This window comes from Serinus canaria, chromosome 20, assembly GCF_022539315.1.
Source record: "Serinus canaria isolate serCan28SL12 chromosome 20, serCan2020, whole genome shotgun sequence".
Classification (NCBI taxonomy): Eukaryota; Metazoa; Chordata; class Aves; order Passeriformes; family Fringillidae; genus Serinus; species Serinus canaria.
In genome coordinates, this window is record NC_066333.1 from 7,484,289 (window position 1) to 7,500,782 (window position 16,494).

General features: G+C 47.9%; 2 protein-coding genes across 2 annotated transcripts; both read right to left on the reverse strand.

The window, feature by feature from the left end:
• Positions 1 to 290: 290 nt before the first annotated feature.
• Positions 291 to 10,858, reverse strand: KIF3B (kinesin family member 3B). The gene is made up of 9 exons (XM_009093028.4): positions 10,783 to 10,858; positions 6,097 to 7,535; positions 5,424 to 5,525; positions 4,652 to 4,774; positions 4,421 to 4,539; positions 4,080 to 4,193; positions 3,528 to 3,633; positions 3,142 to 3,320; positions 291 to 2,548 (listed from the first exon to the last, which is right to left on the reverse strand). Exons 2-9 carry the CDS (start codon positions 7,477 to 7,479, stop codon positions 2,452 to 2,454), a joined length of 2,223 nt encoding a protein of 740 aa, XP_009091276.1. The 5' UTR covers positions 7,480 to 7,535; positions 10,783 to 10,858; the 3' UTR covers positions 291 to 2,451.
• Positions 10,859 to 11,196: 338 nt separating this feature from the next.
• On the reverse strand, positions 11,197 to 16,483 carry POFUT1 (protein O-fucosyltransferase 1). The gene is made up of 7 exons (XM_009093029.4): positions 16,291 to 16,483; positions 15,911 to 16,032; positions 15,615 to 15,797; positions 14,966 to 15,078; positions 14,145 to 14,337; positions 13,423 to 13,665; positions 11,197 to 12,984 (listed from the first exon to the last, which is right to left on the reverse strand). Exons 1-7 carry the CDS (start codon positions 16,448 to 16,450, stop codon positions 12,796 to 12,798), a joined length of 1,203 nt encoding a protein of 400 aa, XP_009091277.1. The 5' UTR covers positions 16,451 to 16,483; the 3' UTR covers positions 11,197 to 12,795.
• Between the last annotated feature and the right edge of the window lie 11 nt (positions 16,484 to 16,494).

Sequence of the window (16,494 nt, forward strand, 5' to 3'; positions counted from 1 at the left end):
TGAGAGTCCAAAGGCTTCTGTAACAGGCCGAGATTGCCCATGAATACACTGACCAAATCTCCACCAAGCCCCAATTTCATACACTGACTAAATATGCAGATTTATTCTTTTCCACTGTACTGAGTTTCTTTCACCTTGCTAATGAATTTCTACAGAGTTAAAAGCAGAGCCTTTCTGACACTGGCTCATCAACATGAAAACAGATTTGCACTGCAGAGCTCCATGGTACCAGCCCTGCCACAAAGGTAGTTTCCAGCATATGAGATTAATATAGAACAGAATTCCCTATGGGATAGTAGCAACTGAGGAAAAGTGTGCACATGTGCAGACACAGATGTGTCTGTGTATGCATTATTCACATAAAACATGTGTACATAGGTATGTACATACATGTGGTTATATATTGTGCTGCTGTTTCAGGGTTTTAAACCTCCCCCCCCAATTAAATTTCAATTCTCTGAGCACTTAAACCATACAATCATCTTTTAAAATGTCCTAGTACAGATTATGCGCTGGAGAGAAAGAAGGAAGAGAGGGAAGAGAAGGTGATGTTATACTATGCAACAAAAGCCAGTTAAAAGGCTCTCTGGATATAAACAGTGCCTTGTGAAAACAAAGATTATGCTGGGTTTCCATATTCAGGTTGAAAGAAATTGGTCATGTGCCTGTTCTCTCAGTTATAAGCAAATCCCTCCTTCCTCCACCAAAACTATTATATATATGTGTGTGTGCATACACGTGTATACATATATTAACCTAGTGGCCCAGGAAAGCAGTCCATGGAATGCAGCAGCCAAGTTGGTGTTTGGGGGGCCCACCTGGCTCACCTGGGCACCGTGCCTGCAGGATGCACAGGTGAGCTGTGCTGAGCACTCAGTTCCTCCTGCTCAGGGGGTCAGTAGAAAGGAGCTCTCCAGCCTGGATGAAGTCACTCCGTGGACACTTAACGAGCACAAGGCAGAGTCCACATATCAGAGCATGTCTGCAGCCAGGCAAGTCCTCACACACTCACACGTGTCAGTCTGGAGGGAGTCATCAGTGAGGGAAAACAGGTAAAAATGTTCACAGGATGACAGGCAAGAGCAACCAGAAAAAGTAACATCCCAAGTCTCAATATACAGTGAACTAAAACTTACAAATGAGCTGTGGGACACTAGACAGGGACACCTTACTCTGTCCTTAGTGTGGAGTTCCACCTCCCTCTACCCTGCTACACAAGCCTGTTTTAGTCATAGGGCAGCTTTGCAATGAGACTGTCAAAAGCAGGAGTTCTCCCTCCCTTGTTTTCAAAGTAAAACCCCTGGAAGTACCACCAGCTTCCATCACCAGGCTCAGTTAGGTCAGGTTCACTCCCAGCAGGCTCTGAGTGGGCTGGGAGGTGCAGAGAGAAAGCTGCTTAACATGGAACAGGTGAGGCACAAGAGGCACTGAATGCTAAACCTCCTCAGACACCAAGGGAAGGGACCAAACTCCCAGGAGTGCACTCAAAGGCAGCTCCAAGTTCCAGTGCTCTCCCCAGCTGTGAGTCTGAGCCTGGCAGGGAGAGCTCTGAGCTACTGCTACGTTTTTCATCAACAGTGGGAGGCATGAGAAAAATGGCCATATGCCATTAAAGATGTCATATGGACACTGGTTTTAAATGCCAGGGGTATAAAGATGGAGGCAAGAGAGAGGAGGAAAGCTGTGGAGCTGACACTGGCATGCAGAGGTGTTCCTTGACAAGATGGTTCCTGTTGGTAGGGGTGAGGTCTGTAGGTCAGCTTAGAGGAGCTCTCACTTATGCCTGTAAACAAAGAAAGGACTTCTACTGCTTCCTTTCTAGAGGCCACTGAGTTGTTTTTGAGACCCTTTTCTGTCCTACAGCCCTGTGGGGAGGCACAGCTGTGTGGTGGTGAGGACACACTGGCCACTGCCATCCTGCCTGTTCAGACCAGTGCCTGAACCTCAGGTGGTGATGCCAGCCTCTCAAGCAGGAAGAGGAAGAACCATGCCTTGTCGAGTTTGAACAGATCCTCTGCTTTTTAGCCTCTTTTGGCTCTCACTGTGGAGCTGCAGAGTGGTGGTTCTGTGGAGATGACTTTCAACTCTGTCTTCTCAGTGCCCAACAGCCAAAGAGCGCCGTGCAGCAGAAGGGCTGGTGCAGGAGGAGGACAGTGATGCTGTGAGGTGATCCCCATGCTTCCCATTGCTCCTAACACACTGTAACGTACCTCATGCATTTTTGATTTCCTAACTAAAATCCATTTCCCACAGAGGCCAAATGCTGAATTGCAAGCACGGATCTTCCCATGGCTCAGTGCCCCTGGACTGGCCCGAGTCAGTTAAACAGCAACAAGGCCATCTCCAGGGAAAGGGGCTGGAGGCTGGCCAGGTGCTCTCTCTGCAGGTTTGTCCTTGTCTCTGCTCCCAGAAGGTAAAGGCTGTTCCCTCCCTGGAGAGGAGTTGCTGGTTTTATTTTGGAACCAGCCCTCGTGACTGTGGGTAGAGCTGAGAAGTGGGGGTGCCTGATCCTGATGCAGATCCCACTGATTTCCTTCCAGTTTTCGGTCTGAAGAAGCAAAAATGAAAATATAAACAAGAAAATTTCTAACAATGTCACCTGTTACTTTCCAAAATTAATCTGCAGAAAGCTGATTTTTTTTTTTTTACTGGAGTTATTCTCTAATAAACAGTTTCAGCTTTTTCTCCTGTCCTATGTCCTACACCCTTAAAGAAGGTTGTGGCAAGGTGGGGGTTGGCCTCTTCTTCCAAATAGCAATTCATAGGCCATGGTGAATCAGCCTCAAGTTCTACAAAGAGAGGTTGAGGCTGGATATTAGGAAAAATTTCTTCACTGCAAGAGTGCTTGAGCCCTGGCACAGGCTGCTCAGGGCAGGGGTGGAATCTCCATCTCCTGCAGTGTTCACAAAAAATGAGTAGATGTGGCACTTCAAGATAAGGTTTAGTAGCATGGTGGGGATTCAGCTGGAGGTGGGACTCAAATCTTAAAGGTCTTTTCCAGCCTTAATGATTCTATGTTCCTTTTTCTCTCTGCTTTACTATGAAGCTCAGCTTCACTTCACTGATGACAAATGCTGACTGACAGCAACTGGACTTGCACTTCTCCTGTGGGCCAGTCTGCTCAGGGAGAGTCCAACTCACCTGGGTTTTGATTTTTTATTTGAAGAGCTCTCAAAGGTTGAGGCATCCACTTGAATCTCATCTTCATCCTGCAGAGCTGCTTCCAGAGCTGCCTGAACCTTGGGAGCAATGGCTGGACCCTCATAGTTCCTCGTTGTCCGGCTGGGCACATCCAATTCCAGTAACACAATGTTCTCTGCCTGAGAGGGGAAAAGCAGAATCAAAGTCTCCATGTTTTCACACAAACTGTTACTTTGCCCTCCAGAAACTTAATCTGAAGTACTTTATAAATGTATGCCGGGCATTACAAATTTACATCTCAAAGAAGAACACACAATCCCCTCTGGAATTTGCACTCCCCTGATCACAGGGTGAAGAGGCAAAGGTTCAAGCACATCTGGGCTTACCCTGTACCGAGCAGCTGTGTGATTCATCATGGACGTCCTGGCGTGCTGGCTCAGGGGCCTCTTGTACCCCACAGCAGATACTGGTCTTTTCATCATCTGCTGGTTACTAGAGAAAAACAAGACTCAGGCTGTTATACCCTAAAACCAAAAGCTCCTCTTGGAGTTTATGAGCTACAACATCTGCAAATTCCATGCAGAAATCTGTTTCAACACAGCAGAAACCACCCAGGCTGCGTTTGTAGGAGCAGGAAAGAAATATGATAGGAATGCACTGATATTTTAAGGGTGAATGCACTATTACATGTTTTTTACATGTAATTATTAGGTTTGCCTATTAGAAAAATCATAATCTCTCAAGAATTCCCCTAACTGTACATTCATATTTTACAGCACCTATTAAGAGAAATAAATTTATTTATTTTACTACACATCAAGAAGCTGTGAACTCTAGAGGGTCAGTTTAAACCCCCAATTCAATCCCCCTTTTGTTCTTGACAGCTAGAGGGTTTCCTGTGACCTGTAATTCCATCCCAAGAGCAGAAGTACACTCACTCCAGACGGGTTATGGGATGTAGTTTCCAGTTGTCTTCCTCTTCATCAAGGAATGCTCTGTTCATGATCTTATTCTTTTCTTCCAAGGGAATAAAATTTTCAATAATCAGGTGCCTACATGCAACCACAAAAATGAGAAATATAAAAGAAACATAATTAGCAATGACTTTCCTCACTGCTCCTCTTCCACTGATGTAATAAAACCCAGGAAAAGGAGGAATGGTTTTGTTTTCTCATGGTTAAATCTTATTCCACAAGTATGTGCAAGGCAGTCCCTCCACTCCCTACTCAAGAAACCTTCTCTGTCATAGTTAATAGCTTACTTAAGTGATGGGCCTTACTTTAGCTTTAGTTCCCTGGTGAGTTCATTCTGGGTCTGTTCCATTTCCTGGCGCCCCTTGATGTGCTCCTCTTGGAGATCATGGATCTCTGCCTTCACAGCTTGCAGCTTGGAAAATAACTGGAGCACACAACAAGAGCCAAAATCCATCACTTGCCAAAGCTCCTCTCACTTTCACACACAAGTGGATTTTATTCCCAGCCTGGTAGACAGGGAATCATTTTCTTTTTACCTTTTTAAGTTTTTTGGTCTTTATGTCCACCTCTTGCTGAAGAGAACTGTAGGTCTCCTTCAGCTCTAGTGTTTCCTCATCCTGACTCTCCATCTGTTGCTGGATTTCTCGCTCCCGACGTTTCTGAAGAGTGTGAAAATGTGGCATTAAAAGCCTCAATTACCTTCTCACCTCCAGCTGACACACATGAAACCAATGCTCAGGAGGAGTTTCCTTCCCTGCCTTATAGTTCTTCATATCTCTTGCCACAGAAATACCAGGAACATCTAATTTGTTCTTATTTGCTATTAAAATCAGGTAGTGTGAACAAGGCTTAAGCTTCAACTAAACAAAATAAATGTAATTTTTAGGATTTTTTTTTCTTTCCTTTTTATCAGTTCGTACTGGTCATTTTGTACTGTTTAAGAATCACCAACAGAATTTGCATAACAGAAAATAAACTTTAGCACAGAATAAAGACCCCTCCCTTCAGCTAAAGGCTGAACTGGTACTCTTAGAGGTCTTACAAATATTTCTTCACTTACAAACAGCTCCAATCAAGATAGGAAGTAAATCTTTACCATGAAGAGCTAGAAGAAAACTTTTATAAACCTTCCTTATATCTTTCAAATAACGACAAATATGACACAAGCCCTGCCCCTTTCTTTTCAATACGTGATTGCCATTAGACCAATTTTAGGGAAAACTTTCTTGTAATTTCCCTGACACAATGTTTTACAAAAGTTCAGCAGCAAGGCCTTTTATACAAAATAACAAATCTCCTTCCTTGTACCTGTTCTGCAATTTCCTGTCGTTTCTGTTCCAGGATTTTCTGCTGTTCATTTGTGTGATCCACAATATTTTTCCCTCCCACCAGCAGCTTGCTTTCCATTGTCTGAAAAGAAAAACCAGGGTCAGAAGTTTCTCTCAGCGACTACAGAGGATAACTTTCTCTCCTATGGATACAACTTCTTAAAGGCAGCTCCCTTATTTAACCTTCTCTTTCAAGGCAGCTGCTACAGGAATCACTATTTCTTAAAATTCCCATAAAACTGGGGGATTAATGCAACAGTAACTTGTTTAGAGTAAGGCACCACTGCAATGTGTCGCAAAGCTGGAGAACCAAAACGTGTGCTCCCTTGTAAATAACTTGTTAATGATCTGTGACAGAAGGAAACATTTTTAGTGCCACAGCTTGTGAAAAGATGCATTGTCTTTTACTGTGCCAATTGCTTAAGATCAGCACAGAAGAACAATGAAACAACTCATGAATATTGAAATATGTGATTAATGGCAGAAATTTCAACTTCTGGCTAGAAATGGTTTATTTTAAAATCTTCCAATGTAAACACAAATCACTGTTCTGGAAACTTTCTGTGAAATATCTTTCCAGATTGGGAAATCCTTTATTTTCCCCACAGCCTAAGGAAATTGCTTTCAAAGGGTATGACCAGGAAGAATTATACCTTGATTTTAGCACTCAACATCTCTGTTGCTTCTTTCTCTCGCTTCAGGTCCTCCATTTTCTTCTCCTTCTCTTTCAGCAGCCTCATCTTTTCTTCTGCTACCAAGCTGTGATCCTCGACTATAGCTTTCTTCTCAATCTCCAGCTTTTCTTGTTGCTCCCTCCAATAGTCATCTTTATCATCTCCTTCATCCTCACCCTCTTCAGTGTCCTCCTCCTCTTCCCCACCCTCCCTCCTCCTTTCCCTCCTCTTTCTTTTGCCAATAGACCGTTTTTCCAACTGTGCCTTGAGTCGAGCAATCTCTTCCTGGAATTCCCGCAGCAGAGCCTCCTTTGGATCCTCGTTCACCTGCGGCTTGTTCTTGATGTTTTTGGCACGGTTGGCATATCTCAGTGTGGTCAGGGTCTCCTCTACATTGTAAGAGGCAGGGCCTATATTGGCCACCATCACAGTTTTGGCATTGCCACCTAATGAGTCCTGAAGCAGCCTGGTCAGCTTGGAGTCCCGGTAGGGTATGTGCGTGCTTTTGCCATCTACCAGGGCAGAGATAACGTTGCCCAAAGCTGAGAGGGACAGATTGATTTTAGTGGCTTCCTTCAGCCTTTCCCCCTGTGCTCCAGTCTTTGCCTGCCGCTCGCTGCCTGCCAGATCCACCAGGTTGAGCTTCCCCACACGGATGTGGTTCTCTCCATCCAGTCCCAGCTCGCTGCACTCGATCGTGATCTGGAAGATGGCGTGAGATCGAGAGCTGTGCTCGTTCATGTTGGTGGCACCGACGGAGCGGTTCTGGTTTCCCAAATTCATGATGTGCTCTATCTCTTTGACACTTTTCGTGACAATGGTGGTCAAATCCTTAACAAAAACCCCTGTGTCTGGTCTCTCCTTCAACTCCAGCCGCTTGGACTGATCCTTTGATAACAAGTCTCTGATTTCTTCTTGGTAGATTTCCAAATAAGACGCTCTAACTAAGTATTGCTGATTTTGAGATCTAGAGATGTGGGTGAAGATGTGCTCGAATGAATTGGGGATGACCCCTCTCTTTTCAGGATCACCACGCACCCCTTCCATCGTGTACGTTTTCCCTGTCCCAGTCTGCCCATAGGCAAAGATTGTCCCATTAAACCCTTGCAGAACAGAGTCCACAAGAGGTCTGAAGGTCTCATCGTAGAGTTCGACCTGTTTGGAATTCCAGTCATACACAGCATCAAAGGTGAACGTTTTAGGCAGTTCATGAGCTGATCCCCGTGGATTCTTCACTGAGACCTGCCCTAACTTGACATCCACGTTGACAACCCTCTCATAGGAAGCAGTTTGCTCCTTGCTGTTCATGGGCCGGCAGCGCACGATCACCCGCACGGACTCGGAGCTCTTTGCCTTAGACATGACGGCGGGGCTGTGCCTGCTGTGATCCTGCTGATGGATGATCCCCTGCTACACACCTGAAACAAAAACAAAGCAGGAATGTCTGAAGGCAGTTTTCAGCAGGGGACAGCTTTTCACAAAGCCAAAGACTCGCCTCATCAATTTGAGCAGCATTTTGTGTTCATTAAGTTGCAAGGGATTTTGAAGTACTAAACTAATGTACAACATGAAAACCCTGTAAAGGCCTGAACTGAGACAGAATTATTTTACCATAGGCTGTGCATCAAATGGTATCATTTTTACAAGCTCTGCTGCAAAAACTCATCATCAGATCACATCTTTACAGCTGGTAAAGATCCTTCTCTGAACCCTTAAAAATGATAATAAACCTTTTTAAACTATTTATGAAAATAATAATTTGCCAATCATTTTGTTTGCAGTCAGGCATTTTGTTTTAAATCTCCCGTTTTGAAAATCTAGTACAGCCTTGCTCTCTCTGGAGCACAAGTCTGCTATTATCTTTTATTTTGGCAATATACTTTTATCAGGATGCCCCACAAAAGCCAGCCCCACTCAGCTACACTGACCTACTGACATCACTCCTGCTCTGGTGTTCCAGCTTCATCAGGTCTACAGGACTCACCATCAACCTAAACTCATGTTGCATAAGCCCAGATCACAGATCCAACTCGTTCATGACTCTGGGTAGAGAGGGAGGACACACTGGTGCATCCTCCAGACATCAGCAAGATGAGCTCCCTTTGAAAAGAAGCCTGTGTTCCTGAACCGCTAAAGCAGTCACTGCTAAAGCCTCACACGGCAGATCTCAATGGCACAACTTGGGGAATGCCATGCAATTTCTAATAACCCTTTTTATTTCCAAAATATCTTCCAAGAAGAGCCCTGAGGTGCCTCTGCCAACTAGAACTAAGTGTCAAACTAATACACACAGGGAAGCCCAGGCAGTGCTGGCACAGGTTCAGGTGTGGCCTCCTTGGGGTGTGTTCGCTGTTCCCTTCCCAGCTGGATCAGCAGGAAACAGGGATTTTTGTCTAATTGCTTTTCATTTGATAATTGCTTGTCTCAGGAGAGCTTCTCCAACAAGGTGGCAGAGAACTGCAGGGCCAGAGCTATTGGATGGAAAGGGAAGCACAATTCCAGCCCAATATACAGACAGTCAGACAGGCAAAAAGTAAAAGAGAAGTAACAGATAAACACAGTTTAGAATTGTACAGAAACCTCAATATGGCCTTGGGAATTTCCTCGGGTCTGTGGGGGAAAACTGTTTGCTTCTCACTCTTCCCATAAAAGAACTGAACTGGACACTCATTCAGAATTCACTCCACATCCTGCACAGTGAGTCCAAACTGTTACAGGAATTTTGGGTGGCTACTGAATAAAACCATTTCCCTCCTAACTGACAGCTCCAGATAAACGTCACCTTCCTGTCTGACCCACAGCAAACACAAATTCTGGAGCACAAACACAGAAAGAATAAGTGAAACGAGGACAAATCCTGGCAGAATCACAAAGAACAACTCTGTTCATCCTGAGGAGTTGTATACATTAACACACGCTTCCCCTTCCACAGCTCCGAGAGACATTCCAGTAATTCAAGTTCACAAGAGACAATTTTCTGACAAGGTCACATGACAACCACTGTGTCACGTATCTGCATGCTCACACTGGCAAATACTTGAATTAGGCACAAGTTCTGACAAGGAGAGCATGGATTTATTTTATATATTGAATATCTAAAATACTATTCTGATGAGAAATGCTATTTTTGTAAGCAACTATGACAAATATTAAATGATCAGAGTTAAGTTAGTCTTGCCAGAGGTACACCTTGAACAAAAATTATGTTGCACATTTGCTGCTCCTCTGGGTGTACCTCCTCACCATCAGCTTTTGACACCTTTCCCCACTTCACTTGCAAGTCTCTTTTTATAGTCACAAACAACTGATTTTACCCCTGATGTGGGCTATTTTCATAACAACCCATCCTGAATCATCTCCAATTATTTTAGCCACTGTGGTGAAGTTTACTGGAAGCATAACAAATTATGGTTCTTCTCAGATTTATCCAAGTGTGTAACTGGAAAATAAAACCAATTAGCTGGCAGTGTTTGTATTCTCCAGGAACTCCTGGGCAATGTTTGAACTGCCAGAGTGGCTGGACATGAATGGTCAGAAAGCTGGGAATGCTGCTATGCCATCCACTCTGCTCCATCAAAGATGGGAATTTTTTCACTAAATTAGTTCAGCCTAAAGTGACATGAGCCAGGTCTCTACAACTCAAGGTCAAGGTCAAGGTTGAGACAGATGCACTTGCAAATGTGCCCCTGATGACCAAGAGGGGAGGATGAGCAGAAATTAAAGCATTTTTATTTCAGTCAACACAAGCTTATGCCCGGAAAAAAATGAGCAATGCCACAACCTGAATACAAGCTGGGGCAACCACTTTTCCTCAGAAACTTCCAGGATTGAGAGGTGCTGTCTTGGACAGCTGTGCCCCAGGCATTGTGCTCACCCCAGCCACTTGCCCTGACAGGTGACATCCTGAAGCTGCTCTGCCTCCTGCCTTAAACATCTCTGAAAGATTTTCTTGGAACTGCCCAAACCCTTCCCTTGCATCTCTGCACATCCCGAGGTACCACTCAAAACATTCCATTGCTTCTCGCCATTCAAATCTTTCAAATATTTGTGGTTTCATAATGTCACGGCTGAATTGTGTCCTTCCCTCCATCCCAAGCCAAACGACCCTTGGCGCTGCTGTTTTCCTTTCTCCTCCCTGCCAAACGCTTCACAGGCCGGGCAGGACATCCCGGCGCTGCCGCTGGAGCTGGGCCGGCGGTGCCACCTGCAAGCCCTGATTCCATTTGGCGTCTGGGGTCACCTGTGGTCACCTGTCACGGCCGTCGCCTCAGCACGGCACCCTACCGGTGTTCCCTCCCCCGGGGAGCTGCGGATTCACCCGAGCATCACCCACCGCCCTCGCGGCTGCGGCACCGGGCGCTGCAGGGAGGGGAGCCCGGGGGCAGCGGGGAGCGCCCGTGGAGAGGGGGAAGGACCACGGGGGAGAAGCACCGGGAGCGGGGGACACCCACCCGAACGGGGCCACCCGCCCGAAGCATCGCCCCCGCATCCCGGCCGCGGGCGGGTCCCGCCGCCTCCCGCGCCCACTGTCCCGGCCGTGCCCAGGCTGGCACCGGGAGCACCGGGGACACCAGGCTGGCAGCGGCCCGCAGTGTGCCAGCCTGGAGGGGGTCGGGGATGCTTGGGGCGGGGTGCGGGCGCGGTGCGGGGCCGGGCCGGACTCACCTGCGCCGTCACCATGGAGCCGCTCGGGCGCTCCTCCCGCGGCCCCGGAAGCGGCGCGGCCGCTCCGCCCGCCCGTGACGCGCTTCCCTGGCAACGGGCGCGCCCGCCCCGCGCCGCCGCTCCCGGATGCGGCCCGGACAAAGGGGCCCCGCCGCCGGCACCCCGTACACCGCCAAACCCGAAAATCCCGGGGTTTGCCGCAGCCGGGCGGGTCTCTGCCGCAGCCAGGCTGGGGCTTTTTAAATCCTCCAAAGCTCGGGAGTACTTCCGAGGAGAAAAAGACCATTGTAAAGAAGGCACTTATGAGTTAAAGCCCCTTAATCAGAGCCTTCCGAATAGCAGCAGTGCAGTGGAGGCTGCAGCTCTGGTACCAGAGACCCCGCCATGGAGGAAGGAATGCTGGTGCACTACGAGTGAATACAAAATCAAGTTTTTATTAGTACAAAAAATACCTTATTAAAAAAAACCAGAAAATAAACGCCCCATCCCAACATTTTGTTTTAATATTTTGTCTTCCCAACAGTGTGGGGAAAGGCTTCCCCTGCTCCACAGCAAGGCAAGGCAGCCCCAAGGGCATCACCCAAGATCAGTAAACTGTATGACACAAGGAGGTTCAGTCTTCAAAAGCCCAGCTTCCAAAGGCCCTACAACCGATAATTTTCCCCCAAATCCCATGATTTTTGAAGCCAGCCCTGAGGAAACAAGAGATGAGTTTTTGTCACCCTGACACCTGGGGAACCTTCTCATTAGGCCCGCTTTTGTAGACTCCCCTAAGCCCTCAAACTCCTTCAAAGCTCAGAAAAGACCACCATAAAGAGAGACATTTGGAGTTAACTGCTCATAACAGCCTTGCCTGGCCTGCAGCAGTGCACTGGAGGCAGCAGCTCTGGTACCACAGACTCTCCCAAGAGACATTTCTGAAAAATGAACTGTTCTTTGGACCAGAAAATGAAGTCACAGAAGCACCAAAAGGCATGGGTCAAGTTGAATCTCATCAGTGTTACCAGCATCAAACTACACCAGGGTAAACAGAGGTGTTTGGGCTGTTGCTTCCCCATCAATGAATAATTTTCCAGAGTTACCTCTACTGGGAACTGCCCCAAATAAGGGTAATGCTCTCAGAGGGGTTATCTTATAAAGTACAAAAACAAAACTATCCCATAGACCCAGGTATGACATATCTAACCCCACTACAGCTATTTTAATAACCTTGGCTCAAAGTTTCTCTTCTACCACAGACCTCACTGACATCAACAGCTACAAAGCTACGAGCCCTCTATCTCCAGTTCTGGCCTGGCTGTGACAGATCTCCTCCCATGTCCTGCACACACTTTGCCCCAGGCTGATGCAGAGAGGCTGAACAGGCAGCTGCCATGTCACACCATGTCCCACTGCACTCCTCCAGCACCACCAAAGAGATCCAGGGCCCCACAGCACAGGGTATGGAATCTCTTTGGACAGGAGAAGGGACACTGAGGCACTGTGGTGACACAGGTCTGATAAGACACCTGTGGTCCTTGATAAACCCCAGAACTTTTTCAGTCCTGAGCTTCACCTTGCACGCCCTTTCCAGGGAACCTGATATGCCTGACAGAAGTTTTACACTCAAAGAGAACTAATTATGGTCAGTTTTGGACATGAAGGTTCAAAACACCTCCAGGTGAGAGTTAAGAATTAACAGAGAAAGAAAAGAGGAGGAAACCTGAGCAGCTGCTTCATCATGATTGATGGTGAATCCCAAGTAGTGAGAATGGAGAACTATAAAAGCTACATCTTAAAAAACTATACATAGTTTATAGTTTCCTGTAAACCACACGATTTAAATTTCAATGTGAGCTCACACTGGAAACACAGGAGAGATCAGACAGAACAGTCTGGAAGGGACTGTGAGGAGCATTGGAGGGCAGGAGCTCTCCCACAGCCCAGCAATGACTGCCCACAGGGAATGCTGCAGCACCAAGGACTCAGCTCAGAGCCCTGGAACCAGGGAGCCTCCCCCTCCTCCTCCTCTGGTCAGAACTCATCCCGCAGCCTCGGTGGGTAGTCCATGCCAAAAAACGAGGAGGGTTTCCCATGGATGTCACGTTCTCTCTTCACAAAGGCAGTGAAGGAAGAGACACAGTTCCCGATGAAGTGGTCGGACTGGCCAAGGATGTACAGATCAATCTGAGGCACTTCTGGCTGCAAGCTGACAACCTTGAGCTGCAGAGAAACGAGGAGAGCAGACGAATCCAGTCAGCTATTATCACAATCCAATGTCTTGGCATAATGTTAGAAATGGAATACATAGAAGAAAGAGAGTGAGTTTTGTCTTTCTCTGCCCTGTAACTCATTTACGATTAGATCAATGTCAGAGCATTTCTGAAAATCACTTAGGTTTATTTAATTTAAACCCTTTTCATGGAAATATTTACTACCATGCCAGACAATGCTCTTCAATCTCCCGGAAAAAAAAAAAAAAAGAATTTTACAGGATAATTTTTATTGCTATGAGCCAAATTCATTTTGAGATGCCAATATTTGGCTGTGAATAACCTATTCCACAACTGCCTGTCTGCTATCCATGACAGCCTTGGGCCAGAAGCCAAGGAAGGTTTTTATCCAAGCACTCCTGCCAGAAGAGGTTTCTGGAAGACTCACCTTTTCCTGGAAGAACTGCTGTATTTCCGTTGTGTAGGGCTCAGAATCAGTAGCAATATAAACAGATTTAGCTTCAATCTTTGCCACCCAGAGCTTGAGAGCCCGTTTGATCTCTCGGAGGTCTGGCAGACACATGTCCATGGTGAGAGGCACAGCAGCACTGCGGTCATAGCCCACACACTGCGGTGAAGCCATGAAGTGTGGCCCAGCTGTCCCATCCTTTAACATGTTACAGGCATTTTTCTATTGAAAGGGGAAAAGAGAATCACAGAATCATCAAAGCTGAAGATCTCTGAGATTTCAAGTCCAAACTTTGAACAGATACCCCATGCCCACTGAACCTTATCAGAAAGTGCCACGTCTGCTTGTGTTCTGGACACTTCCATGAATGGCAACTCCACCATGGCCCTGGGCCAGTGCTCAATCACTGTTTCAGTGAAAAGTTTTCTCCTAATATTCAACCTGAACCTCTCCTGGTGCAACCTGAGGCTATTTTCCTTTGTCCTGGGACAAGACCCCACCTCATCACAAGCTTTTTTTTGTTTTCCAAGTACCACATTCAAATGAGAAAACACCACCACGTTCCCCATCTCTGCCTGTCTAAAAGAATCCCAGCACCACTGCTAACACACAGGGAGCTCCTGGACGCCAGCAGGGACCAAGTGGCTGTGCAAGCACAGCTCCTTTTTGAGCAGCTTTGCCCACACCCCGTTGTGCCGTACCCAGTCGGAGCCGATCCTCAAGTGAATTCCCACGTAGGGCCGGAGCAGCAGGGACTGGATGTAGGCTTCTCCCTTCTCCACCATTGCATCCGACCACTCCATGTACTTCTGCAGGGGCCGGTGCTCCTCCAGGACAGGAAACTGGGCTGGAGCCCCAGGTAAGGCAAGAACAGGGTGCTCAGAGGCTGGAAACCTACAGAAAACCAAACCCAGCAGGCTGAAACGTGACCTAACCTGCACAAAGGCTCCTGTGAAGGTTAGAGTAGAAACCAGGAATGCCCCAAAATATGCAGCATTTATTGCTCCAAACTGAGATAACTTTATGTGGTTTGCCATCTGAACTGAAGAAATCTCAGGGGCTGTATTTTACCTCAGACCTTTTAGCTGACAGACACTAAGAGAAGAACCTCAAACGTGCATCGAGGAGCTACCAGGCAATGGGATGTTACATTTTCACCCCAGACTAGACCAATTCTGTCACCCAAGCTTACTGGTAACCACTAAAGTCACTCATGGCTCTGAAAACACAAGCTAAGCAGCAACATACAGTTCATAATCCCCAAATGAGAACCAAATTATTTTTGATGATTAATTGCATATTTAATAAATATTAGATAAAATATTCCTGGCTCAGAAGTCAATCAGCCTAACAGAGTTCATACCTAACATAATGCCCACATGAAGTGCTCAGCAAATATTTAATGGAAAAAACATTAATATTTTTAACTATATTACTAACTAACCACTTCAATCTCTCTCCCAAAATGTAAAGTCACAATACACAGTCACAGCCTGCCAGCACTCTTGCATCTTCTTGCTACCTTTGGATCCAATGGTCCTTGTATGCAGGACTGAAGGAAATTCCCTTGAAGAGCTCAGACTTATCAAAATCCACTTGGAACTGATCCCAGAAGGGACCAAACGGATTTCCATCCTGCAAATAAAAGACAAGTGTTCGTTTAGTGCACACATAAAGCCTTAAAGGTGATCTAGCAAGATGCTGAGGTGCAAAGCAGGAGCCTGTTCCAGGATGGAAGCAGCTGGAATACAACAGCCTTTTTGACAAACCAGCTCCACAGGAAGGAGACAGAGAAATACATTAAGGGAAGTTCACTGAGAAGGTTGCAAAAGTTGTCTTAAAGAATAAGGACAATACAGCTTTCAAACTTGTGGTTAAGAGAGGCTGCTTTACACCAGCTGGAAAACAGAGAGCAGGAGATAAGCTACAGTCACAGTTAAATCTGAGGGGATAAAATCTACTCGCACAGACCGAATCCCTGATCCCCAAGCACTTGTAGACAAAGAAAACTGATGATGGCACAGCATGCCACTCCACAAGTGGTGAAAGCAATGCCACACAGACCGATTTGCGGCGGGTAACTCCTAAGTTTGCGTATCAATAGCGACCTGAAAGAGTCAGTCGTAGCCTTTGGAATAAAGCCGTGCCCGCGGGGCTGAGGAGGAGCTCACCTTCATGGGACACGTGCTTTTGTCCGCGCTTCTCTGGGCAGCAGCCTCGAAGCAATACGCCACCCTGCTGCCGGGCGGCCAGTGCCGGGGCGCCAGCTGCTCCATGAACCGCTCCAGGCTGATCACGCGGTGGTAGCGCCGCAGCGGCTCCAGCCTGAAGTGCTCCGAGTAGGGGACGTGCAGCTGCGGGGGAGCAGAGCCGTGAGCCGGGGCTCCCCTCACCCGGGGACCGCAGCTCATCCCCGGAGAGCTCCCAGCCCTGCCCGCCGCCCCCTCCCGCGCCCGCCGGGGCTCACGTTGGTGTAGGGCGGGCGGTGGTGCCGGTACTCGATCCAGGGAGGCACGGCCAGGGTCCGGTTGAGGGCGCGGGCGAAGGCCAGGGCTCCCAGGAAGTGCTCGGCTTGGTTACCGAAGCGGCCTGCGGGAGACGGGGCTCAGCCAGGCGGGGACCCCGCCGGGGACAGACCGGGCACGGAGCGGGGGATACAGCGGGGAACGGAGCGGGGAATGCAGGGGGGCAAAGATCGGGGGATGCAGCGGGAGATGCAGAGGGGCACGGACCGCGGACCGCGCTTGGGGATGAACCGGGGTCTGCAGCCACGGAGACAGCAGCGGGAACCGCATCGGGGGATGCAACCGGGAGATGCATAGGGGGTCTGCACCGGGAAAGCCTCACCCATGCAGGGACAGTAGAGCAGGTACCCGGACTCGTCCCAGGCGGGTGCCGCGCCGCCTCCCGCCGCCATCACCGGGAGGAGCAGGAGGAGGACGAGGAGCAACGGGGCCGGCGACACCGCCATGGCGGCTCGTCGGCGGCCAGAGCCCGGCGCCACCATCCCGGCATGCCCCGCGGCGCGCCGCTCTGGCAGCCACCACCGAG